This window comes from Mesocricetus auratus, unplaced genomic scaffold (genome assembly GCF_017639785.1).
Source record: "Mesocricetus auratus isolate SY011 unplaced genomic scaffold, BCM_Maur_2.0 Super-Scaffold_100013, whole genome shotgun sequence".
NCBI lineage: Eukaryota > Metazoa > Chordata > Mammalia > Rodentia > Cricetidae > Mesocricetus > Mesocricetus auratus.
Window position 1 is genome coordinate 82,836,672 of NW_024429196.1, and position 25,920 is coordinate 82,862,591.

The 25,920-nt window shown below is 44.8% G+C and overlaps 1 protein-coding gene and 1 long non-coding RNA gene across 2 annotated transcripts; one reads left to right on the forward strand and one right to left on the reverse strand.

Annotated features, from left to right (window-relative positions):
- Nucleotides 1–476: 476 nt before the first annotated feature.
- Nucleotides 477–7,236, reverse strand: Ctsv (cathepsin V). The gene is made up of 8 exons (NM_001281687.1): nt 7,155–7,236; nt 6,093–6,229; nt 5,331–5,453; nt 5,070–5,216; nt 3,889–4,113; nt 3,494–3,656; nt 2,043–2,160; nt 477–866 (listed from the first exon to the last, which is right to left on the reverse strand). Exons 2-8 carry the CDS (start codon nt 6,216–6,218, stop codon nt 767–769), a joined length of 1,002 nt encoding a protein of 333 aa, NP_001268616.1. The 5' UTR covers nt 6,219–6,229; nt 7,155–7,236; the 3' UTR covers nt 477–766.
- Nucleotides 7,237–24,129: 16,893 nt separating this feature from the next.
- Nucleotides 24,130–25,215, forward strand: LOC110342476. The gene is made up of 3 exons (XR_002384557.2): nt 24,130–24,231; nt 24,377–24,536; nt 24,664–25,215. It is a non-coding gene; the product is annotated as an uncharacterized LOC110342476 (long non-coding RNA).
- The last annotated feature ends 705 nt before the right edge of the window (nt 25,216–25,920 follow it).

Below are 25,920 nucleotides of genomic sequence, written 5' to 3' on the forward strand. Positions count from 1 at the left end.
GTTGAAGTGATAAAATATTTGAGATGAGCTTATTATCCCTATCCGATCACTTCATATTATGCATGTATTAAAAAATGTATTCTATCTCGTAAATATATGCAACTATATGCCACTTAAAACCAGTGGGGCTGGCAAGATGGCTCAGTGTTAAAAGGCACTTGTGGATAGCCTGACCACCTGATTTTGATCCCTAGGACTAACACTGTAGAAGGAAAGAACTGACTCCAAGTTATTCTCTGACCTACACACACACACACACACACACACACACACACACACACACACACACACACACACCCAATCACCCCCTAAGCTAGATTCATTAACATATGCCTGATGGGAAGCTGAGGCAAATAAAATCTATGTATCCTTAAAACCAGAAGCCCCCAGGAGCACCTGTCACCTTTTTTCATGCTATACCACAACACCTCAAGCCGAATCTTGTCAACACATTACAAAAGGAAGTCCCACCTATATACACACTGAACTAGATTTTATTTTTAAAAGCTAAACAAAGCTTTATACATCCTTTACAAAACAAATATTCCAGACTCAGAATTAAGCAGTGAGTGTTCAATATTATAAAACTGTGTATAAGAGTAGTTTAAGTAGTGGTAACATTTAACTCACGTAAAAATGTCACAGAGTTCAAATCATGACTTGGATCTTCAATGATTCAAGTACTACGGTAAGGGTTTGGTCAATTTTAAGATAAATTCCTTCCGACATAGTACCCATAAGTCTTTAATTACCACTTTCCATCAATTCACACGGTAGGATAGCTGGCCGCAGTAGCAATTCCACAGTGGTTGTTCTTGTCTTTGGCTATATGGAAGAAGCCTCCCATACCCCATCCAGTACCCCAGCTGAAAGAGATTCAAGGAGATATGAGAAAGATTAATAAATAACACTTGAGAACAAGACTGGACTTAACTCCGAGTGAGGCACTCATTCCTGTTAGTCTTTAACTGTGGGGAAGCTACAGGTCCACGCTTAGGCCTCCTCTCATTCTCTTTCTTTCTTGAGATAGGATCTCTCACTGAGCCTGGAGTTCACAATCCCCCTTCCCCCCCTACACTGGGCATACAGTTGTGTGTTGCAGTTCATGGCTTTTATGTGGGTGCTGGGGATTCAAGCATAGGTCCTCATGACTGAGTGGCAGTACTTTATCCACTGAGGCATGGGCCTCAGCCCCCTTTTATGTAGCCAAGGTTAACCTCACTAATTCTCTAAAAGAGGAGGCCCTTGAATTCTTGGACCTCCTACCTCCATCAGTGTTGGGATACAGGCAGGCACACCATACCAGGTTTTATGTGGTGGTGCTGGAGACTGAACCCAGAGTTCTGCATATTCTAGGCAAGCACTTTACTACACCCTCAGCGCCCTGTTTAACTTTTAAGAGGAAAATGAGGCAAACTAGGATAGAACATAGAACGCTATGTCTCCATATCTAAGGTTATGTTATGTTTCAATGGAAGATAATTGGTTGTGAGACTTAATTCTGACAGGATTTAAGGCTGCTGAGAGCAAAATACAGATAACATAGGGAGGCAGGAAGGCTAAGGTTTCTGCTGGCCATCTCTTGCTGAAGAGCAGACAAAGAAGAAAAGCAGGCTGAAATCACACAGGTCTCACAGCCTTAGTGAGATTTTGGGGCAAAATTTGGAAATTAAAATGTTACAAATATGTATGAATCTCCCCAACAAGCTTAGTTCAGGATCCTAAACACAAATCCCTCACCCTAAATGTGATAGACTTCCAGGATTTTATTTTATTTTATTTTTTTGGTTTTTCGAGACAGGGTTTCTCTGTGGCTTTGGAGGCTGTCCTGGAACTCACTTGGTAGTCCAGGCTGGTCTCGAACTCACAGAGATCCGCCTGCCTCTGCCTCCCCAGTGCTGGGATTAAAGGCGTGTGCCACCAACGCCTGGCGACTTCCAGGATTTTAAAATCTGAACATCTATCGACTTGTATCTATCTAAATATTGGTCCCCCGCAAAGAATTCTCTTTTCAATTTAAAATACAACATTTAGAGTCTTACCTGTTCTTGACAATCCAATATTTTTTCTTATTTGAATCTGTTCCTTCAAATCCATAGCCAATCACCAGAACCCCATGGTCAAGGTCCTTGCTGCTACAGTTCGGTTCAAAGTAGATGCCTGGCAGAGTTAAATGAATGTCGGGTAAGAGGTTCCAGTCACCAGAGGACAGTGACACACCCTGTGCCCCACAATATTGCAGATCCCAAATTCTGTAGAAGATGCTAGTCAAAAAATAGTAGAGGCTATGCTAGGTGAGGTGGTACATGCCCCAATCCCAGCATAGCAGCAGAGAGAGACAGGTCTCTAAGGACAGCCTGATCTACATGGAGAGTTCTAGGCCAGCCAGGGTGACAATAGTAAAATCCCATCTCAGTATTTGAGACAAGAGTTTTATGTAGTCCAAGCTGCTCTCCAACTTGCTACGTAGGAAAGGATGGGTTTGACTGCCTGCTCTTCCTGCCTCTGCCTCCTGAGTGCTGGGTGGGATTACAGGAATGAACTACAATGTCTGGCTCATGTGGTGCTGAGATTGAACCAGGGTTTCGAGAATGCTAGGAAACACATCCTCACTCCCCTCAATTAAAAAAAAATTCAATTGTCTTAAAGCCTATGGTGACAGGATCCATTTTCTAGCTAGCATACCAATAACCAGAACCCATGCTACTCTTAGATCTAAAGAGAAAAAACTTTAGCAAGCACTCTCTCCCCCTTCCCCCTATAATTGAATGACAGGCTCTTTAAAGTCCTAATAATTATAGTAGTAAAAAAAAAACCTTTTGGAAAAAGATCCAGCTATTAGAGAAAAGTTTGGTAAATTAGGTTCTATCTATAGAAGTGATTCACAATATTTAGAGAAATATTTCAGATGGTGAGATGGCTCAGAAAGTAAAGATGCTTGTTAAAAAGGCTCAGGGTCGGGTAGGGTGAGGGTTCTGGGATTGATATGTGAAGCAAGCTTGTTCCTAATTTAAATTAAGGAAGAAGGAAAGAAAGAAAGAAAGAAAGAAAGAAAGAAAGAAAGAAAGAAAGAAGCTCAGGGCCTTAGTTTGATTCCAGGACCATACAAGTTGTCCCCTAACCTCCATATGCATGCACAGCACAGATACATTCATCCCCTAAATAAATGCATTAAAATTTTAAAAAGAGGAGGGTGCTGGAGAGATGGCTCAGCAGTTAAGTGTATTCACTGCTCTTGCAGGGAACCTGCCTTTTGTTCCAGCGCCCACATTAGGTGGCTTACAAACTGCTTCTTAGTCCAGTGCCAGGGGATCTGACACTTCAAGTATCTGAGGGCACCTGCACTTACATGCACAGTTCCCCACCCCCACCATAAGTAAATAAGATAAACCTTGAAAATGCCTAATAGGTCAAATGCAGACTCAAAATCCCGACAGTCCTGGAAAGCAAAACTCACCACCGAAAGCAAGGTGGCACTAATTCTAACAGTTACCTGAACTATAGAACTGGAAAGACGGGTGGCTTGCATCTATAGCGACAGCAATAGGTCCCACGGTTGCCACGGCCTTCATAAGGGCCTTCTCCAGCTGAGGGATATCCACGTATCCTGTGTCATTAGCTGCAGCAAACTCAGGTTTGTACTTACAGGTTCCATCCTTTGAAAGGTAAAGGAGAGACTTGATCACAACTGTTTACCTTAAATTTAGAACAGGAGTTCTAGAAACAAAACAGTCAGTGATGTGCAGCTCCCAACGATCAGATCAATATTCACAAACCATCCCTCAAAACACTACAATGCTATTTGTTAGTTACCCAAAAGTGTAACTCTGAAAACCGTGTCTGATAATGTTTCCCTTTCTGAAAACAGAGATGAAACAAACCAATTACCTTTGCCTCATAGGGATAGGACTCCTCCGAGTCTAGACCTTTGTTGTTCAAAACGTACTGGAAGGCAAAATCCATCAGGCCACCATTGCAGCCCTGATTGCCTTCACCCCGGGAACAGTCCACAAGGTTCTGTTCACTAAGGGAGACCAGCACACCAGTCTTAAGGCACATCTGTCCTTCTAGGGCCCCACAGGCGCTAAAAGCCCAGCAAGAACCACACTGGCCCTGAAAAGAGAAAAAGATGAGTGGTTTACAAGACAAACATGGTCAACAGCTTTTACATATGCATACTTTAAAAGATAGTAAACAGGAAACTGGGTGTGGCAATGTGTGCCCCAAATCCACTTGGGAGATTAGAGCAAAAGGATTCTCAGTTTGAGGCCAGGCTGGGCTACACAGTGAGACCCTGTTTCATACTCCAAAGATGTAATATGCCATGGAGCAGACAGATCAAAATACTGTATGGGGTTCAAGGCTAAAGCACAGAGAATAGAGAGTCTCATGGGGCCTGGCCCCTCTCAGGAGTCACTGGCAGTTGAGGGCTCTGCGGGAGGGGAGTCATTATCTTCAGTGATGTTGTCAATGTTGCGTTGCTCATGCTCTAGTGGGTGGATAGCTATGTCACACCTATGTGCATGGCAGACTGGGTGGTCCTGGTTAAACTCCATGGGCTACAAAACAAAGAGACATGAGGGTGGAATGGGGACTCACTGGGAGTGGCAGGTGGTGTTGGTATGGTTGAGAGGGGGATATCAGGTGCTGAGTGTATAAAACTGCCAAGGCATAATAAGGAACTTGCATTATCACACTACACTGTAGCAAAGCAAACTCCAGTCCCTCCATGACCTTTCCGTGGGAGAAGGTATGAACCAGACGTGGTCACACCTGATGTTTTTGGGGGGGGAAAGGGTCAGTTACGTGTGCATGTGTGCCAGAAGCCAACCCTGGGTATTGCTCCTTAGTCACTATCTACCTTGTTTTTTTGTGAGACAGGCTGTCTCAGTTTTAGCTGGAACTCATTGATTCATCCAGGCTGGTGGGCTAGTAAGCCCGGGGAGCCCCTCCATCTTGCTTCCTACTTTCTGGCATTATAAGTGTTATCACATTGACTTTCTCTCTCTTCCAAGTGTGGACTCCGAGGTTCACGTTTGCACAACCGAGACTTCTCCCAGCCCTCATACCTGATTCTTCACAGGAGTCACACAACCTTTTTCTCTCCAGTCCACAGACTTGGGGAGCTGAAGCATCAGAGGCTCCTGAAAAAGCTTCCCCTTCCTGTGTTTCTGGTGCTTATAGCCATTCACCAACTGCCGGAACTCCTCATTGGTCTTCCGGGAAGCGCAAAACACAAAGTTGAAAAGATGAGATAATTTTGTAAAATAAATAAATAAATAAATAAAGAATACGGAGAAGGAACGGGAGAGTTTGCATCACACACTCACCATGTCGCCAAAGGCGTTCATCTCCATGGTGAAGCCGTGCTTCCCCTCACTGTATTCCCCATTGTGCAGCTCAATCATCTTCATATTCTTCTCCCACACTGCTCTCCTCCATTCTTCCTCATTCTAGAGGCAAACACGGAACTGGCAGTTTTTATTTTTGTTAAAAACCCAGGAAATGATGGGCGGTGGTGGCGCACGCCTTTCACCCCAGCACTCGGGAGGCAGAGGCAGGCGGATTTCTGTGAGTTCGAGGCCAGCCTGGTCTACAAGAGCTAGCTCCAGGACAGCTTCCAAAGCCACAGAGAAACTCTGTCCCGAAACCCCTCCCCCCCCAAAAAATATCCAGAGAGTTTCAGGACAGTGAGAATGAATAGTGAGACCCCAATCTCCCCACTCCCAAAAGGGGCGGGGACCCTGGGGGCTGGAAAGATGGCTCAGTGGTTAAGACCACTTGCTCTTTGGAGGAGGAGCCAGGTTTAATTCTCAGCACCACATAGAGACCACAACCAGCCACTAACTCTAGTTTCCAGGATGCACACGATGCAGGCATAGGTGTGTAAGCAAAACACCACTTATAAGTCTATAAATAAATAGCTACACTACAAAAAGAATTCTTCCTCCCAAAGAGCACGCAACGGGGATATTTGTGCTCTACTCTTCACAATGGGTGTGTGATTGGGCTGGCTTCTAGAGACTACTCTCCGGCTATAAACTTCCAAGGGCAAGGAGGGCCGGTCTCTCTAGACACTGAACATTACAAACCGTGTCATACAGTCTTCTGTGTGTGGACTTCCACTTGTGCCACTGTGCATTAAATGTTTGATTAAATTTTGGAGTGGCTGAGGCTGTTCCCAAGCACAGGGTAGCCAGGAGGAGTAAAAGATTCATGGTTCAAACACCTAGGGGAAGAAAAGAAGAGGAAATGAGGAGCCGGAAAAAAAGCCTTTTTTTTTCCTTTTACGGACTGGGTCTCATGTAGTTCAGGCTGGCTTTGAACTCTTTTTACTTAGTCCCGTCTCTCAAGTGCTGGGAATTTGGTCACGAACCACCAGTCCAGCAGCAAGCCAGTTCATTTAAAATAGTTAAATATCACCGCAACAGAGCAGAAACGTCTTTACACGTGTTAATAAGTGTGGGTGTTAGTGGAGAAAAACAAGCCAGGAATTAATCTTTGAAAGTTATTCGATGAAGACATCTTGCCAAGTAAGTGGCACAGGAACTGGGGGATAAACTCTTCCATTACAGTGCCATGGTAGTCTCGGGTCTCCTTGTATTCTATGCCTCAGAAACTTCAGAGGGCAACTCGGTCCCGGTCATTTACTGACAGTACCGGGTGACCCCAAATGGGGATGCAGGGGTCCCCAAGCGGCCATCTCCTACTTTAAGTAATGCACAACTGGAGACCGGTCGGAACTGACTTTCCAGAACTGACGCCTCAAGGCGATACTTCCCTGGGTGATTCTGGTTCGGGTCAGGAGCCAGGCCGGGCCAGGCCGGGGACTTGATGTCCGCTCTGCTACCGTAGCCACCGCCCACGGGTTAGTTATGGCGGCACAGGGAGCCCTGGGCCCCGTGACCGGCTTGCGGGGGTCTTGCTGCCCCTTCGGGTCCCGTCAGGCCCTTAGTCACGCGGCCTGACGACTACGACCCCGCTCGGCAACACGGACCCGTCACTCAGAGGAGGCCGAGGAACCCGCCCCCACCCCGAGGTCCTGGTCCATCCTGGGGTCCCCAGAACGGGTTGCAGATGCTGTGGTCCCCAGGCTCTCCATTTTCCTCCCTATATACGCTCGCGTAGCGTCTAGGCCCGCTGAGGTCACTCACCTGAGGTGGCGGCCAGCTAGCTACTTACAAGTTCTCTGCAAACTCGGATACAAGGAGGCCGCCGAGGTCCGAACGAAAATCTGGGAGAGCAGCGGCGGACTCCAGCTTTAAAGCCTCCCAGGCTGCGGCCCCGGCAGACCCCGCCCCCGCCCCATCATTGGCTGTGTCTGCCTCGGGGGCGGAGCCCTCGGGACTCCGGGCGCGTGACGCGGCCGGGTCCTAACCTGCCCAGCCGTGTGATCGCCGTGGCCGGAGGGTGAGCTCCTCCTTGGAGGGTCGGTGTCCGTGCAGTGCCTCGGTCTAATAAGATAGGCTCAGGAACAAAGGTCTGCTGCGGAATATCCAGCCAACCCTTCCTTTTTTTTGTCTTAAGAGTTATGGATTAAAATCTGCTGCGTGGAAAGCTTGTATAGTCCCGTGATTTCTGTTCAGCCCACAGCAAAGCTGGGTCTAAGTGGAAGAAGGCAGAGCCGAGGGCAAGACTTGATAGACTTTAGGAAAATCCAGAAATGGGAAAAATAAATCCTGTAAGATGAAGCCGTGGTCAGCACGTAGCTTCTCCCTACTCCGCACTTCCTGCCTTACCTATTCCGGGATTGTTCCTCAGGAGCCTTTCTCTCAAGCCTACTAGAAATTACTCACGTGGCGTGCATGTCTGGGCGTGTGACTGTGTGTGTGTTTATCTTGTGTCGTGTATATGTGTGTGTGTTGTGTGGTGGCTGAAAAAGAAAAGGGATTGAGAACGATGAAAAGCTGTTTTTCCTACTTTGCGTTATGAATTATTTTCCTCAACCTTAAAATGCCTCTTCTGGATTCATTAAATTCGCTGGAAATGTATACATACTTGTTTTAGAGAGGGTTTATATAAAGGGTTTCACTATGTAGACCAGGCTGGGTTTGAACTCAGGGATACTCCTGGCTCTGCTTCTCAAATGTTGCAATTAAAGGTGTGGAACACTTACACCAACCAGCACAAGGTATTTTGATTCTATCCACCTCAGTTTCCGCCTCCTAGCTGCCCCTTAGTCCAGAGGAGTAATATTTAATATGAAGACTGTAGTTGTGTAGCTTGAATAAATTACTTGGATAGAGGGGGAAAACACATATATAAGTAAGGACTTAAGGACAATAATGCAGAAAGGTGTAATTTTTTTTTAGTCACATAAGAATTTTTTTCCATTGGCTATTCCGTTTAGAAGTTCATTTAGTTGAATAATCTTTAAATTTGATTAATTTCAATGTGTGATTTTTAAACTTGCAATGTCTTTTATAAAGAAGTTTAACATAGTATTTTTTTATTTTTATTCACTTATTTGGTTTTTCGAGACAGTGTTTCTCTGTGTAATAGCTCTGGCTGTCCTGGAACTTGCTTTGCAGACCAGGCGGGCCTTGGACTCACAAGAGACCTGCCTGCCTCTGCCTCCCAAGTGCTGGGATTAAAGGCATGTGCACCACAGCCTGGATAAAGTAGTATTTCTTAAGAAGTAATTTTGACAGGTGGTGCTACGATTTTGAGGCCACCCTAGTCTACATAGTGAGGCCCAGCCAAAGCTACATAGTGATACCTGTTTCATAAAACAACAACAAAAAGCATTTTCATTAAAGAAAACAAATAGAAAATAAACATTTCTTGTCTTCCCTGCAGTTCTTTTCTAGCTTTGTTTTTTAAAATAAGAGTGAGGTGCTGGCTCAGCTTTTCCAGAGGAAGCTAGATCAGTTCCCAGGACCCAAACTGTGGTTCCTAACTACCTGTAACTCTCCTAGGAGGATATGATGCCCTCTCCTGGCCTCTACAAGTGACTGCACATGTGTGGCATACATACAACTTGTGAACACACACACAAATAGATGGATGGGTGTACTGTGCCTATGTGTAAATGCTTAGTGAAAAACTAATTGAAGGCAATAGATGAAATTTTGTGTCTCAATTTAAAAACAAAGAGAAAAGGACAGGCTTTCTAAAAACACAGGCAATTTTTTTTTTAAGACAGTCTTACTATATGTAGTTCAGCTTGGCCTCAGTCTGAAAATCTTCCTGCTTCAGCCTCTGGATGCTGGAGTTACAAGTATGTGCCACCAAATTAAGTTGGAATAAATTCTCTTATTGATGGAACATGGTCTTGGGCAAGACCACTGATTCATATTTTCACACCCACCTCTTTTTATTTTGAAACAGTCTTGCTGTGTTGTCCAGGCTGGCTTTGAACTTGTAATCCTCCTGCCTTGGTCTCTTGAGTAGCTGGGCTTTCAGGATGGAGCTACCAGACCAGGATTCAAACAAGTATTGTTTGTTTGGTTTGGTTTTTTTTTCAAAACAGTGTTTCTCTATGTAGCCCTGGCTGTGCTGGAACTCAGTAGACCAAGCTGGCCTCAGATTCAGGTATCTGCCTCCCTCTGCATCCTGAGTACTGGGGTGAAAGGTGTGTGCCCCCACACCTGGTCAATTTATTAAATGTTTATTGACATCCTTTTACTGCTAGAAAGGCTATTTTCTCTCAAGTGTAACTAGACCTAGAAGTTCTCAGATGATTAAAAAAAAGTATCTCCTACCCTCAAATTAATCACACTTTTTTTTTAGCAGCTGCATGGTGGTGGCACACACCTTTCATCCCAGCACTTGGAAGGCAAAGGCAGGTGGATCTCTGAGAGTTCATGGCCAGGCTGGTTTACAGAGCAAGCTCCAGGACAGCCAAGGCTACAGGGAAACCCTGTCTCCCGGGAATTTTTTAAAAAGTTCTTTCAGATGGCAATAATCACAGTTTTCAAAACAGTCCTTCATGGATGGGAGTAGGTGGGGTGGGGAACAGACTTAGAACTTGCTATAACAAGGAGACAATCCAAAGAGAGAAGGTGATGCATGGATTGATTGATTGATTGATTGGAGCTGTCACTTGGAAGCTGTGGGAGAAGTGACTAGAAATGTAACTTCCTTGCGATTGACTTAGAGACTTGGGTTTAGAGATCATACCTTGTGTCCTCTGGTTCATCCGGGGTGGGAAGTAGAGGGGGGGGGGAACAAAAACAAAAACAAAAAAACCAAGTCATCACCTATTGAGTAAGTCTGGAGATTCAGAGCTATTCACCCAGGTAGTTTCTTTTCTTCTGTGGGTCAGAGTTCTGTGCTGTTTAGTTGTCCCACTGTATGTTTGTTTATTCAGTCTAACACAAGCAATCTAAGTTATTTTAACACGTGGGTTTTACAGCTGCCCCTGGGCCATGGCTGCCAAGATTGCAGTAGGTGGAAAAACCTGCCCGGGCTTTAAGCTCCACACTTTAAGCAACCATCTGGCAGCAGGCCAAGCAGAAGTGCCCTAGAGAATGGCATCTCTTTGCCTTTTGGTGTGAGACATAGTCACCCTGGAGAAAGCATCAAGTCCTTTTATGGCCCCCAAATCTAAACTTAAGCCAAAGAGTACTGAATATAGAAGACATGGGAGACAGTCACTCAATAGGAGTAGAGGTCACTATTCCAAACCAGAGTGTCTGTTTATACCTACCCATAGCCTGTTGCTGTATTGAGAGCTAACACACACACCAATAACTAAAAAAAAGTTTTAAACAGGAAAAGGAGCCCAATAATAGCATATTTCTAAGAGCATTAACAGGATAGTTCTTTCACCGACCAACCATTTTTTTTGGCCCTTTCCTATTGTTTGATTTCTATTTATTTGCAAAATAATCTTGATAAATGCTAATTATTAAAACAGTCATGTTTTAGTCATGTGACTGAACGTTAGCTCTATTTTTTTAAATAAAATACAGTTGGATGAATTTCCCAACCTATTTTCTGTATGTATGTATGTATACGTTTAATGCAGTGCTGTTCAAGACAGTGATGTCTCTTTATATAGATCTCCAATGTAATCACCCCTCCAAATTTCTAAAATTCACAAAGCCTCGAATTATTCTTTAAAAACACTATCCAGACTGGAGATGTAGCTCCATTGGCAGAGTGCTTGTTTAGCAAGCATGCTGGGAGCGCCGGGTTGATAAACTGGCGCCATAGTGGTTGGTACACGCCTAGAATCTCAGCTCTCAGGAACTGGAGGATGAGGCCTTCAGTGTCATCATCTGCTACACAGTAAGCTCAAGGTCAGCCTGAGATACAGGAGAAACAGGATGAAAGGAACGTTCTGTAGTCATTTGTCCCCACACACTGCGCAGACTAGAACCGGATCCGTTATCTCTCGGAACTGGAGGTCAGGAGTCTGAAATCGCCCTTGCGGGGCTGAAAACAAGGTGTCAGCAGCCTCTGCTGCTCCTTTGGCTGATAGGGCACCACTCTAATCTCTGTGACAACAATGCTGTCTTCTGTATGTGTCCTATCTTTCTCTGTCTTTGTCCTCTACAGACACGGTGACTGCATTTGGGATTCACATAGGTAATCATTCAGGGGAAATCTCTCCTCCCCAAGATCCTTAACCATATCTGCAAGACTTTGCTGTAGTATATAAGTTTCTGGTTCCAGGAGTTAACATTTCATTATCTTTGGTACTTATGTTTATTCTGTCACATGTGGCCTAAAAGTCCCCTCTTTCTCCCTCCCTCCCTTCATTGATAGGGTCTCTTGTATCCCAAGTTGGCCTCTGACTCTGTATGTAGGAGAGAATGACCTGAACTACCACCAAATGCTAAGATGAAGGTGCGTGCCTTCATGTCTGGTTTATGGGGTTTAGGCATCCAGCCCCAGGCTTCATGTCTACTAGGCAAGCACTCTACCAAACTATAGTCCCAGCCCCAGGGTTAGTTTCTCAAGTCTGAAAAGAACACTCTGTGCTCGCTATTAGTTGAAGCTGTCCATACTGGGTGGTGGTAGTGCACCCTTTAACCCCAGCACTTGGAAGGCAGAGACAGGCAGATTGAGCTCCGGGTCAGCCTGGTCTACAGAGCTACTTCTGGGACAGCCAGGGATACACAAAGAAACCCTGTCGTGAAAAACAAAACCAACAACCAAAATAACAACAACAAAAAAGTAAAGAGTTAAGGCTGTCCTAACTAGGACAGTTAGGTCCCAGGCTCCATGGGAACTTCCCAAGCTGCCACTTCTTTGTCCCATCCAAGTCTCAAATCTGTGCCTTGTGTGCCTTCCTTCGGACATTTTCTGCCTCAACTTTCCCTTGCCATGTATGACCCACTGTTTTTAAGAAATGTAAAAAAAATTAAGTGTGTATGTACATGGACACACGTGTGTGCACCTATATGCACACAGGACATGGGAGTCAGAGGACAACTGCAAGAGTTTGGGTCTCTTGTTTCACCGTGTGGGTTCTGTCAACTAAACTCAATTCACTGGGTTTGGCAATAAGTGTTGATACCCAGTGATCCATCTCACATCCAGCCATTGGCCCAGGGTTTTAAGTAAGTTTCAAGACCCCTTACACAAGAGTTTTTTTCTATGACCTTTACCCTTTCCACAGCCATCCATCTCACGAACTCTATCTATGAAAGCGCTGCAATGTTTCCGGGTCAGACTAGGGGAATCTCTCTTATTACAGTAGATCCAATTAATAAATTATTCCCTTACTCATGCAAGGCCTTGCACCCCACCCCAGCCCCCGATTCCATGTGTCTCAATATAGTTCACGGTAAAGACAGTGGAGACCTTTGTACTGTGCCTGTCACGTGCACACACACCTGACCCGGGCTGTTTCAGGGAAAGAACGTCACCATCTGTGTGAACCCAGCACTAGGTCAATGAAAGCATTGCTAGAGTAAGCTGTGGTAGTGCTGATTCAGGTGGTGTCATAGCTGAGCAACGCTGGAGCTGCAGGCACAAATTCTGACCACTCCACACATGCTCCTGCTGTCACTCTTGTAACAACTGTGAGACGGTTCTCAAACTTCTTTCAGGGCTCGGGAAAGCAGGTAGTTGAAACCCACCTCCTGGATGATATTCTTGTAGGTTTGGGACAGAGCTCTCTGTATTGTTTTGGAGACTGTCCTGGAGCTCGCTCCGTAGACCAGGCTGGCCTTGAACTCACACAGATCCGCCTGCTTCTGCCTCCCAAGTGCTGGGATTAAAGGCAGGCACCACCAACGCCCAGCTTTTTTTTTTTGGCAGAATTTGCTTTTGTGTGTGTAGGTTCATGTGTGTATATGTGTGCTCACAGATGCCTTGTGCATGGATGTGTGTGCACAAATGTATGCACATGGAATTCGGAGGTCTTAAGTAATTCTCCACATTGTTGTTATTATTACTATTATTTTTTTTTGAGAAGGTCTCTTATTGCACCCTGAGATCACCAATTTGTCTAGACTTTGTCATCCAGCTCCAGGGAATCTGCTTATCTCAACCTCTTTTCCCAGCCCAATGCTGACTTTACAGCCTCATACTCCCATGTCTGGCTTTTATGTAGGTGCTGGGGATCTGAAAACTCAGCCCCTTATGCTTGGACAGCAAACACTTTACACATTGAATTATCTCCCTAGCCTCTAGAATTTCCTTTTTAAAAAAGTTCCTAAGAGATGCAAGTACTTAGTGTGAGACAGGCCAACATGGCTTAAAAAATGGAATCTGAGCTTTTGGGCTTTTGCTGTTTACCCTGCTGCCCGCTCCCCATCACTTGCTTAGAAAACTCAACTCTGGGAGTCCCAGGGCACCTTGAGAAGTAGAATGTGATTACTGGGGCCATAGGAAGTAAAGCTTCAAGACTCCTCTAGGCCAGTCTCTTGACTTTGATGCAGATGCCAGCTCATCGGATGTCACCCTGGAAGGAGGAAAAGACAGATGAGCCATGCAGAAGGTATGCTGCCCAGTCTGGGCTGATATCTGAACTTTCCTGCCCCACCAGACTTCAGGAGGCCATTTTGCTTGTGCCTCCTGGGTGTGGCTAGGAGACAAAAGCCCTGCACCTTCCCTAGGATGGATTCAAGGTCAGGTTCATAAGCCTAATTAGGTGCCATGCTCAAGTGACAATCTCAGATACAAAAAAGTAGGGTTCATTTATTCATCAGTTCCAAAACCATGCAATATATCAATATCGATATCGATATCAATATATATATATATGTATATATATATAGAGAGAGATCACAAAAAGAACTAGAACCATGTAGTCAAGAGCATCTGAAGTTCTCTCCAGGATTCCCTCAAAAACCCAAACCAAGGAACTCTCCCCACAATACACTTTGGAAGTTTTCTGAGTTACTGATTCCACAGTCTCCTGGTTCCTCCCCCAGTTTCCCCACAGCAACAGCTGTTGCCTCCCTAAATAGGTTTCAGACCCATGACTGTGGTTTAAGTAAGTGCATCTGGACTTCATCTTGAAGTCTACATGCTCTCACAAAGAAGCCATGTCCTTGAAGAACTGATCTATTTCTGAATAAGGAAGCTATTGTTTCCTGGGGTTCACTGCTAAGATGCCAGCTGAAACGCACAGGAAGAGCTCAACATAAAATGCAGTCTGACCCCAGCAAGCATCTCGAGTGGCCAAGGTCTGGACTGGATGTCTCCAGGTTCTTGGTGCCATTTCTTTATTTATAAATAACTTCATTTGTTTATTCTGTGTTTCTATGAGCGTGCACATGCCTGTGCCACGACATGAATGCAGAAGTCAGAGTGTAACTTGTGGGAGTTAGTGTGGGTCCTAGGTTGTCAGGCTTTGTTTTATTTTATTTTTTATGGGATCTCAAGGAATGAGGGATGGATACTAAGGTGTGTAATTTGGGTAGTTCTTTCTATTTTTTTGGGTTTTTTTCTTTCTTTCTTTCTTTCTTTTTTTTTTTTTTTTGAGACAGGGTTTCTTTATATAGGTGCTGGCTATCCTGGAACTTTCTCATTAGATCAAGCTGACCTCAAACTCAGAGATTTCCTGCTTCTGCCTCCCATGTGTGTGCCAAACCACAGCGCTTTCTTTCTTTCTTTCTTTCTTTCTTTCTTTCTTTCTTTCTTTCTTTCTTTCTTTCTTTCTTTCTCTCTCTTCTTTCTTTCCTTCCTTCCTTCCTTCTTTCCTTCTTTCCCTCTTTCCTCTCTCCCTCCCTCCCTCCCTCCCTCCTTCCCTCCCCCCTTCCTCCATTCTTTCCTCCCTCTCTCCTTCCTTCCTTTCTTTTTTTTTTTTTCCTCTTACAGCCTTGACTGACCTGGAACTCACTATGTAGAGCAAGCTGGCCTTGGATTTTCAGAGATCTGCCTGTCTCTGTCTCTGCTTTCCAATTGCTGGGATTAAGGGGATGCACTGGTTTTCTTAGTTTCTCTGGTTAACCTAGAACTGAGTCTGTCTGCCTTTGCCTCCCTAGAGGTGGGACTAAAGGCAGGTGTAGTAAGCTTTTCGTTGGACTTTCTTTGGACTTCCAGCTGCAAATAATGACACAGAGACTTATTATTACTTGTGAAAGCTTAGCCTTTAGCTTAGGCTTGTTTCAAATGAGCTCATAACTTAAATTAAACTTCCATTAATCTACATTCTGACGTATGGCTTTTTACTTCTCTTTCATTCTGAATGTTGGACTCCTTCCATGTCTTGCTGGTGTCTCTCTCCATGCCTAGATTCATCCTGAGTTCCTCTGTCTGCTCGGAAGTCCTGCCTAACCTCTCCTGCTTAGCTATTGATCAGCTCTTTATTAAACCAATCAGAAGTTGCCTTAGGCAGAGACACATATTTACAGTGTACAAAAAGATTATCCCACAACAGGCATGTGCCACAATGTCCAAGGGATAGTTTTCTGTTGTGATTGACAGATTTGAGTCATATAATCTTGACTGTGAATGTTCCTTTCCACAGTGCATCTGCAATTTGTTTTACTGCAGACACACCCAAAGCCAATTCAGGCTGGATTGGTGGTCCCTTTACTATCTAGATGCAACTATAAGTTTGGGTAGAGATTGTTCACACTTGATGGTTGTCAAGGGAAGGAGAAACTTAATCCATGTTTGGAGCAGGGAGTACATGCAGTAGGTGGGGTACTTGGCTACTAGGTACCTTATTAGGAAAGAGGTATCTGCATAGCATGCACAGGTTGGGGTCCTAGATTGCCAAGTCTGTAGACAGATGAGGTGTGTGTGTGTGTAGCCCAAGCCAAGTGGGATCTCAGGTTGCATTTAGCTGCCTTAGAAGTAATTTCTTCTTCTTCTTCTTCTTCTTCTTCTTCTTCTTCTTCTTCTTCTTCTTCTTCTTCTTCTTCTTCTTCTTCTTCTTCTTCTTCTTCTTCTTCTTCTTCTCCTCCTCCTCCTCCTTCTTCTTCTCCTTCTCCTTCTCCTCCTTCCTTCTCCTTCTTCTTCTTCTTTTGGTTTTTCAAGACAGGATTTCTATGTGGCTTTGGAGGCTGTCCTGGAACTAGTTCTTGTAGACCAGGCTGGTCTTGAACTTACAGAGATTTGCCTGCCTCTGCCTCCTGAGTGCTGGGATTAAAGGCATTCACCATCACCACCAGGCTACAATTGCTTCTTTCAAATGCATCCTGTCCATAAGATCCTCTGCTCAGATGTTGTCCCCCTCCCCAATAAGCAGATTCAGATGTCAACAAACGGAAGTATCCTGGTTTTGTCACCCTGTCACATGGCGATGTGGTGAGCCTTGGAGACAGGCTGTTCTGCCTCAGTGTCTCCTTGGCCAGCATCCTAGGTTTTCTGTCTAGAGAGCAAGGATCACACAGGTGATCAGTCTAATTAGCATGTACACTGGGAGAAGGCCTCTGTGTTCCACAAAGGCACCCAAGCCTCTGCACAGCCCTCCATCCCCCATACACTTTCCTAGCTTCTAAAGGAATGCCATGTGGAATTTTGCTGCTGTGTGACTTTAATGCCTTCATTCAAGGAGGGTCACACTCAGGGAGCAAAAAGAAAGTCAGGAAGATGTCTCAGCAGGTTAAAGTGCCAGCTGTGGCGGCATGCGCCTGTAATCCCAGTACTGTAGATGCAGACAGGATTCAGACAAGAGTTTGCTGGCCATCTGTCTAGCCTAATCAGTGATCTCCAGGTTCAGCAAGACACTGTCTCAAAAAATAAGGTGGATGGGCAGTGATGGCACACACCTTTAATCCCAGCACTTGGGAGGCAGAGGCAGGTGGTTCTCTGTGAGTTTGAGGCCAGCCTGCTTTACATAGTGAGTTCCAGAAATCCTGTCCTGAAAAACAAAACAAAACAAAAGGTGGAGGGAGTAACTGAGGAACAGGCTAACATCAACCTCTTGCTTATACATTCACGTTTACATGTGTGAGCACACACAACCATATATACACATCCTGCAGACACATAGGAAGAAGCAACAAGAGAGTGCCAAGATCCCTGAGAACATTTCAAAGCTTACAAAGGACAGAAGAAAGGCACAGGATTTGTATGTACTGGGACCAAGGGTTTCCTGAGTCCACTTGAGGCCTATTGAGTTCTGGGGTTGCATCCCAGGATCTCCAGGAAACTGTAGCCACATTGGCAACAGTTCCTCTCTTAGCCTAAGAGATATCACTATCACAGATGAGTCACTAGAGTGTGAAACAAAAGTTCTGGCCTTGAGAGCCTCTATGGAAAAATGGATATATAACTTTAGTTCTGTTTCTCCTGAAAGAGGAGATGCTTCTTCTTCTTCTTCTTCTTCTTCTTCTCCTCCTCCTCCTCCTCCTTCTTTTTATTATTATTATTATTATCATCCAAGTGTGTGTGTGTGTGCTCTAGTGCTATAACACAACACACATGTAGAGATCAGATAGAAATCAAATGTCTCCTTCCACCTGTAGAGTCATCCATCCACAGTCATTGGAAAAATAATGAACCAATCAATAATACAAGGAACAACTTTCATTATCCTTTGACCCAATTTACCATTCCGCTCATGAGGACCGAAATGCAGAGAACTTCAGTCTCACTTTTGCAAGCAGATGCTTGAGACCAGTGATATGCTCTTTTCAAGTCTTGACTTCATCTACTATAAAATATTGAGTGATGATGATCTCTCTCTCTCTCTCTCTCTCTCTCTCTCTCTCTCTCTCTCTCTCTCTCTCTGAGACAGGGTTTCTCTGTATTGCTTTGGAGCCTATCCTGGCACTTGCTTTGTAGACCAGGCTGACCTCAAACTCACAGAGATCCACCTGCCTCTACCTCCGGAGTGCTGGGATTAAAGGCATGTGCCACCAGTGTCCAGCTTAGAATTTCTCTCTTAAATATGAATATATCCTTGAAAAATGAGTCACCAGTCAATGTAAAGCCACACAAATACTGCAGCTGAATATAGCAAATTTTCTCATTCCTCTTCCTCCCCTTCTCATTCTTTCATTTTCCCTTTCCCCCCATTCATCCCTCTTTCTTCCTCTACTGCAGTTTACTTTTCTCCTCCCCTTCTCTATCATCCCCACTTGCTACTCTTCCCACTCTTCCTCCCCTCTTCCTTATAAAAAACTCCAATCCACTGGAGAAAAGGTGTTGGCTTTGAGGCAGAGAGTCTCAAGTAGTTCAGATGTAATTTGCTTGGTACTTACTTGGGGAAGGAGGGCAGAATAACACAGGTGACAGGCTTGGTTCTGACGTCTAGTGCTTTGGTCACAGCTGTGGGACTAGACTCTTCCTTTTTTTAAAGATTTATTTATGTTTATGTGCATTGGTGTTTTGCCTGCATGCATACTTGTATGAGGGTGTCAGATCCCTTGGAACTGGAGTTACAGTTTGTGAGCTGCCATGTGGGTGCTGGTAATTGAACCCCGGTCCTCTGGAAGGGCAGCCAGTGCTCCCAGCCTCTGAGCCATCTCTCCAGCCTGGACTCTTCCTTTTCAAGTACCCTCCACATGTTCCTGGTAGGGAGAAAGTGTAAAGTGTTGAGATGGGAAGGGCAGGGAGCTTTGGATGACAGAGGCTCACTGTCTGGATGTAGGAAGTAGTGGTTTCCTGGTCTTTCATTTTGAAAATGCTTATTGAGTCTCTTCTATGACCCACACTGCTATACTCCTGTGCTGGGTGGCTTACAGTTCAATGAAGCAGTAGGCAGTGATCGGTATTTCCTGTGAATCATTTTTCTTTCTATTGACATAACACCCCAGGTAATTTTCTTGTTTTGAGGGTCCCTAAGTGGTGAGATGTCCTAATCTATTTTTTGTTATTGTAATAAAATACCTGAGGTTGGATAATGTGTATAGAGAAGAGATTGACTTGGGCTCACAGTTGAAGGATAAAGGTCTGGGAGTCATAGGAAGGGTTTTCTGGCTGTGTCATAATATATTAGAGAGAGGGAAAGGTCAATGTGTGTTTTCTGAAGGGACACATGCAAGAGAGAATGAAAGAACTAAGGAGTGGATCAAACTCTTGCTTTCACATCAGTCTGCTTCTGCAGAACTAACCCAGCCTTGTGAGAACAGCACTCTTTCCAAGAGTGGTGGCCCCATTATCTAAACACCATCCACTAGGCCCTGCCTCTCTCAAATGTGTAACACAGGAAGATTTCAGGGAACAAATTATAGCCTCACATAGCAGGAGGTTCACATAGACACCAAGTCTCTCTGGTTGAGGGGACCTCTGCTCCTTGAGATTTCATCTTGGAAAAGTCCAATGAGCGGTCTGTTACTCACTGTCTTTAAAGACATCCTGACAAAGCTGCCTGGTGCCCTTCATCATGGATGGAATGTGACTCTATGACTCAGGTATTTCTGTCCAAACTGTAAGGGCTCGCAGTCTGTTACTGGCTCTGCCTCAGCTCATTTAATAGTGACCTGGCATCTGGTCCTGGTTTTCGAGGAGTCTATAACTGCAATTGAGGGACAGATCCTGCACAGCTGCGGTGGTGACCTGAAAAACAAAGAGATGGTTATTCCCATCAGAGAGAACAGGTGATGGTGGGGATGGAGTAGCTGTCAGCTTGCAGAGTATAAACCAGATACTGTCAGACCTTTCTCAGAGGCCAAAGAATCATGTTAGTAAAATAGGTCCAGAAACCTAAAATGTCTATCACTTAAGGTCTTAGCAAATGTCTAGGATCTTACATGTCATCAAAACTGCAACTTTTTACAATCAGTGTCACACTATAACTGTCTTCCACTGTTTTACATCTGGTGTCACACCATAGCTGTCTTTGTCTATTTCATTTATTTTATTTACTTATGATTTTTTTGAGACAGGGTTTCTCTGTGTAGCCTTGACTGTCCTGTAACATATTCTGTAGACCAGGCTGACCTTGAACTCAGAGATTGGACTGCCTCTAACTCTCAGGTGCTGGGATTACAGGTATGTACCACCACTATGTGGTTGTTTATTTTTATTTTTAAAATTATTTTTCCTTGCTGGGTGGTGGTGGGTGCATGCCTTTAATCCCAGCACTCAGTGGGCAGAGACAGGCAGATCTCTGTGAGTTTGAGACCAGCCTGGTCTACAAAGCAAGTTCCAAGATAGGCTCCAAAGCTACACAGAAAAACCCTGTCTCAAAAAAAAACAAAAAGAAAAAAAAAAGGTTTTTTTCCTTTATGTATGTTGTCTACATGTGTGTCTGTGTACCACACTCATGGCTAGTGTCAGAAGAGGGCATCATAATTGCTGGAACTGGAGTTACAGAGAGTTACTAGCCACTGTGTGGGTGCTGGGGATCCAAGGAAGAAGTTAATGAGGTATTGTAGAAAAATACTGCAGACATGAACTGGAGTCAGTGTGAGATCCCATGGGATCATCTAGGTCTAGCTTCTCTGGAAGGACAGAAAGAAAGAGGGACAGGGGGAGGAGAAAGGGAGGCAAAGAGGGGGGGAAAAGGAAGGAAAGGGGAAAGGAGGGAATCAGGAAGGGAGAGAAGGAAGGAAAGGAGGGAGTGAGGGGGAGAAGAAAGGAAAGAAGGCAGGAAGAAGGAAGGAAGGAAGGAAGGGAGGGAGGGAGGAAAAAAGGACAAGCCTCATAGGAACAAACATGTATAATATGTATCTTTCATTTAGCATGATGCTTCCGAGATCCATGTGGTATTTTTTTGTTGTTGTTGTTTTTGGTTTTTCGAGACAGGGTTTCTCTGTAGCTTCCGAGGCTGTTCTGGAACTCACTCTGTAGACCAGGCTGGCCTCCGACTCATAGAAATCTGCCTGCCTCTGGCTCCCAAGAGTTGGGATTAAAGGCATGTGCTACCAACGACCATCGATCCATGTGCTATTATTTCATAGTCTGCTTAATCTCTTTATAAAAAAAACACCATCAAGACTGTTCATGTTCTTTGTACATTTTCTATTGGGTCATTGGTCTCACTATAAATTCATTTTCAAAGTAAGTTCATTTTTTTAATGTCAGTGAGTAATATGAAGGTTATTTCTATGTTTTTTTTTCTAAAGTTTCTTGGTTGTGTTTTCTTGGTTATGTTTTCCCACCAACTGGCTGTTGAAAGTGCTTGGTTCCTTCTACTCTGCAAGTTGCTTGGGGATGCACTCTCTGTTTTGCTTCCCTGTTCTGAATTTCACCAGTGCCCAAGGAGGCGGGGTCCTCAGAGCAGACAGTATTGTCGAGGACAGAGCTGTGGTGACATTTTGTTTATGATCTAACAAAGCTTATCTGAAGATCAGAGTACAGAGCTAAGTCATTAGTTATCCACACACTTAAGCCATTAGTTAGCCGTAGAGGACAGGCAGTGGTGGCCACACCCTTAGTCCCAACACTTGGGAAACAGAGACAGATGGATTTTTGTGAGTTCAAGGTCACCCTAGGCTACATGAGAGTGAATCAGTCTAAAAGAGAAACAGAGCTCATGTCTTTAATCCCAGCACTAGAGAGAATATAAGGCAGGAATTCAGTGCATCCTGAGGTTTTTGGTGGAGAGTGTTGCAGTCTGCAGTCATGCTGAGGACAGGATTGCTCTTTTTTGGTCTTAGCCTTGGTAGAGGTAAAAACTCTCTAGTGGCTTGGCTGTTTTGCTTTTCTGACCTTCAGTTTGGACCTCAATATCTGTCTCTGGGTTTTTATTATTTGTGTTACACAGCAACTGCTTCAACCTCTGCGCCTTGTCTCATTCATGTGTGGCTTACTCAGTCACGGTTACAGCTCCTGCTGTTATCTCTGTTCACATGAGCCCGGGACTAGACACCCCACATGGCCAGCAGACAAAAGGACTCGGACTTCATCATGAACACGTGGATAGCAGGGCATCTCCACAGGGGCTGCTTTCCAGTTCTTAGTGAGAATAGCATGCTGGGCAGATCCGTGGAACAGAAACCTACTGTGGCAGGCAAGGAGCTCTCCGCATCATCGCTCAGCACCAAGGGCTGGCTGGGCCCTGGCTCCAATTTCTCTTCTTTCTCAGGCTGCAATATCAAGAGGAACTAGGTAGAGTGGGAGGGAAGTGAAGGCCCTGATTCTACAGGTGAACGTTGGGCTTCCTGGGAAAACTTTCAACTTACAGGGTCAGGCTGGAATGTGTAATTGGTGTGGCATTCTCTTCTGGTATTTTCCCAAGCAAGAAGCTGCTGTGTACCAGCCAGCCTCAGTGCCCAGCTGCCAAGCACAGGGTGCCATCCTGTTTTCAGGACCGGCAACTGGCCCCGCACTAAGGACACAGGACCTGCTTAGAAACTGCTGTGTTCCTGTTTAAGTCCAATAGGAAGCTTGAGTGTGATCCTCACATGGGAACAAACTGATGTCTGTCTGTCTGCCTGACTACTTGTCTGTCTGCTTTTGAGACAGGGCTCATGGAGCCTAGGGTGGCCTTGAACTTGTTACATGACCTGAGAAAAATCTCAGACTCCTGATCCTTCTGCTTTCATCTCCCACGTGCTGGGTTGACAGGCACATGTCACCGTCCCCAGTTTAGGCAGTGCCGAGAATGGAACTCAGGGTTCTGTGCATGCTAGACAAAAACTGCTGAATGAACTGCTATCTCCAGCCCTAAGAATCAAATTAGTGTTATCTTGTTTTTCTTTCTGTTCTTTCTCAATCTAGCACAAGATGGAAATAAAGAGGGCATAAAACAGTGAGGAGGAATTTGGAATTAGTGATAATGGCAAACGATCTTGGTGCAACTCCAATGCCCACCTAAAATGCTTTAAATCAGGAGCTACTGAAAGGAGATAACTGGGGTTATAGATGGACCTTAATGTGTCCCGATTTTATGTGGATTTTGGGGATTCAAACTCCTACTTGTACAGCAATTGCCCTAACCCTAGCCCTAACCCCAACCCTAAATCCCCAGCCTTAGAATTTCCTAATGGAATTTTCTAAGATTCAATTTCTTTTTTCCTTTCTTTTTAAGATTTACTTTATGAGCATTGGTGTTTTGCCTGCATGCATGTCTGTGTGAGGGTGCTAGATCCCCCGGAACTGGAGTTACAGACAGTTGTGAGCTGCCATGTGGGTGCTGGGAATTGAACCCAGGTCCTCTGGAAGAGTGATCAGTGTTCCTAACCCAGTGCAGTTCCAGATTTCAATGTCTTTCTTTTTTTTTTTTGGTTTTTTGAGACAGGGTTTCTCTGTGGCTTTGGAGGCTGTCCCAGAACTAGCTCTTGTAGACCAGATTGATCCTGAACTCACCGAGATCCACCTGCCTCTGCCTCCTGAGTGCTGGGATTAAAGTCATGTGCCACCACTGCCCGGTGACTTCAATTTCTTAACCCAAGAAATCTCCCCTGGAATCTGAACACTCTCTAAATCTTTAGAGTTGGTGATCAGAGACATTATAAAGAGATTTTTGGAGAGCTTGGCTCAGTGGTTAACAAGGGCCTTTCCAAATTCTTTTGTTGTTGTTTTTGTTTTGAGACAAGATCTGGTATAGCCCAGGCTGTTCTCAAGTTCGTTATATAGGGGCTGATGAGATGGCTTAGTAGCTAGAGGCTCTGGTGAGTCCAATCCCCAGAATCTAAATAGTGGAAGGAGAGAACTTATCCCTGAAAGTTGCATACGATAGCAAGTGTGTGTGCCCACACTAAATAAACAAAATATAAGAAACAATTAAAAATCCACATGAATAAAATGGCTTTAATACCTGGAAATTGTGAGATACCACGTAGCCACGATAACCTCGAACTCCTGATCTTCCTGCCTCTTCCAAGTGCTAGGCACAAGTCACCATAACCAATTGCCTTTCTAAACCCTTAGAGCCTGACTCTGGGGTCCTCAAAGAGTCCGGGAGCCTTTCTCAACATCTCTCGTGTGGGAAGACCATCTGCTCCATGCTGCTTGCCACACAAATCACCATTGTGTAGCCCCACGGTGAGTTTCAGTGAGTTGGTTCTACCACGTGTGACACAGGTAGGCTTGGACTCACAGGTATGTTTGTTCTATGGTTCATATTCAGATGTGTGTCCCAAGTAGTTTACTTTAGCAACTATATTCTTTGTCTTCCGTGCTCTCCCAGGCATTGAGCGCACTGTCATCTCCGTGTGGGTGCTCGGCAAACAGTAATTGATGGTGACCAGGAGGATAATGATGTTGATGAATGACTTCATGAAACTGATGAGTCACTGGACTGGAAAGGCTCAGGCACAGCAGTTATGTAATGCTGCTTCACCAAACAGGTAATGTTTCATACCTCAGTGCGCTCAGGACATTCTGCCTGACAGTGCTTAGTCACTGTTTCTAGACCAAGCCCCAAAGGCATCTCTGGTTAGAGACTTTCTGAAAGCCAGTGACTGTTTATTCCAGGGACACAGCTGCTTCTCTTTGGCTCAAGATCTACCGAAACTTACCAAAACTCCCACAGAAGTTAGCCATTAAATAAATGAGAAGATGAAGCAAGAAGCCTGAGTCAGACAATAAAAACAATGTAACTGACATGAGACACACATATATACTTCATTGAAAATTCAAATTTTGAATCTAGGATTCCCCTACTTGAAAATCCATCAGTTGAATCAACATTTCCTTAGGCAATGGGATTCTTCATGAGGAGTATATTGGAAGCCAGACGTGACTCACAGTCTCATGGCAATCTGCACAATGATGAGTACTCCACAAAAGACAGGTCCTCTAGAGAAGGTGGACTCCCTACAGAAAATGCCTATATTCACCTTTGGAAGGACCCTGCAAAGCACATCATTTCCAACCTTCTTCTTAGGGGACCAGGATGCCTCGAAATTCCCCTTCCTCTCTCCTGAGGAGAGCTCCTTCTGAAGACTCCCCAACCCCAAGGCCATGTCTTAGTGTCAGTGTGAGCAGAAGGACACACACTTCTAGGATATGGTAGGTAGCCCCTTCAAGCTTTCAAACTCTAAGCTTTGAAAAATTAACAAACAATATGGTTGCATGTAAGACACTCATTATGAGCCCGGTGGTGGTGGTGCACGACTTTAATCCCAGCACTTGGGAGGCAGAGGCAGGCAGATGTTCAGTGAGTTCGAGGTCAGCCTGGTTTACAAAGTGAGTTCCAGGACAGCCAGGACTGTCACAAACCCTGTCTTGAAAAACAAACAAACAAACAAACAAACAAACAAACAAAACAAAAAAGAGACTCATTTTGGGGGTTAGCAAGAAGGCTCAGCAGGTGAAGGTATTTAACTTCCTGGCCTGTTAGATCCCTGGGCCCCACTAGTAGGAGAGAACAAACCCCCACAGATTAGTCTCTGACCTCAACACGTGCAGTGTGGCAAGAGTGTGCACAGGCACACACAAACACACACTAAATATTCAAAAAGGATGAACTAGAGGCTCAATTTGCCTTTGGAATATACATAAACTGAAGCAGAGGGATGGGAGCATTTCATGGAGAGGGAGACCAGTCAGAGCAGGGGTAGCTGTGGATACATCACAGAAAAAAAGGCCTTAACTTACATGCGACATATTGTTGTGTGTGTGTTTGTGTGGAGGTCAGAGGGTTCAGATTTTCCTGGACCTGAAGTTACAGTCAGCAGTGAGCCACCAACATGGGTGCTGGAACAACTACAGGTCCTCTGAGAGAGCGGC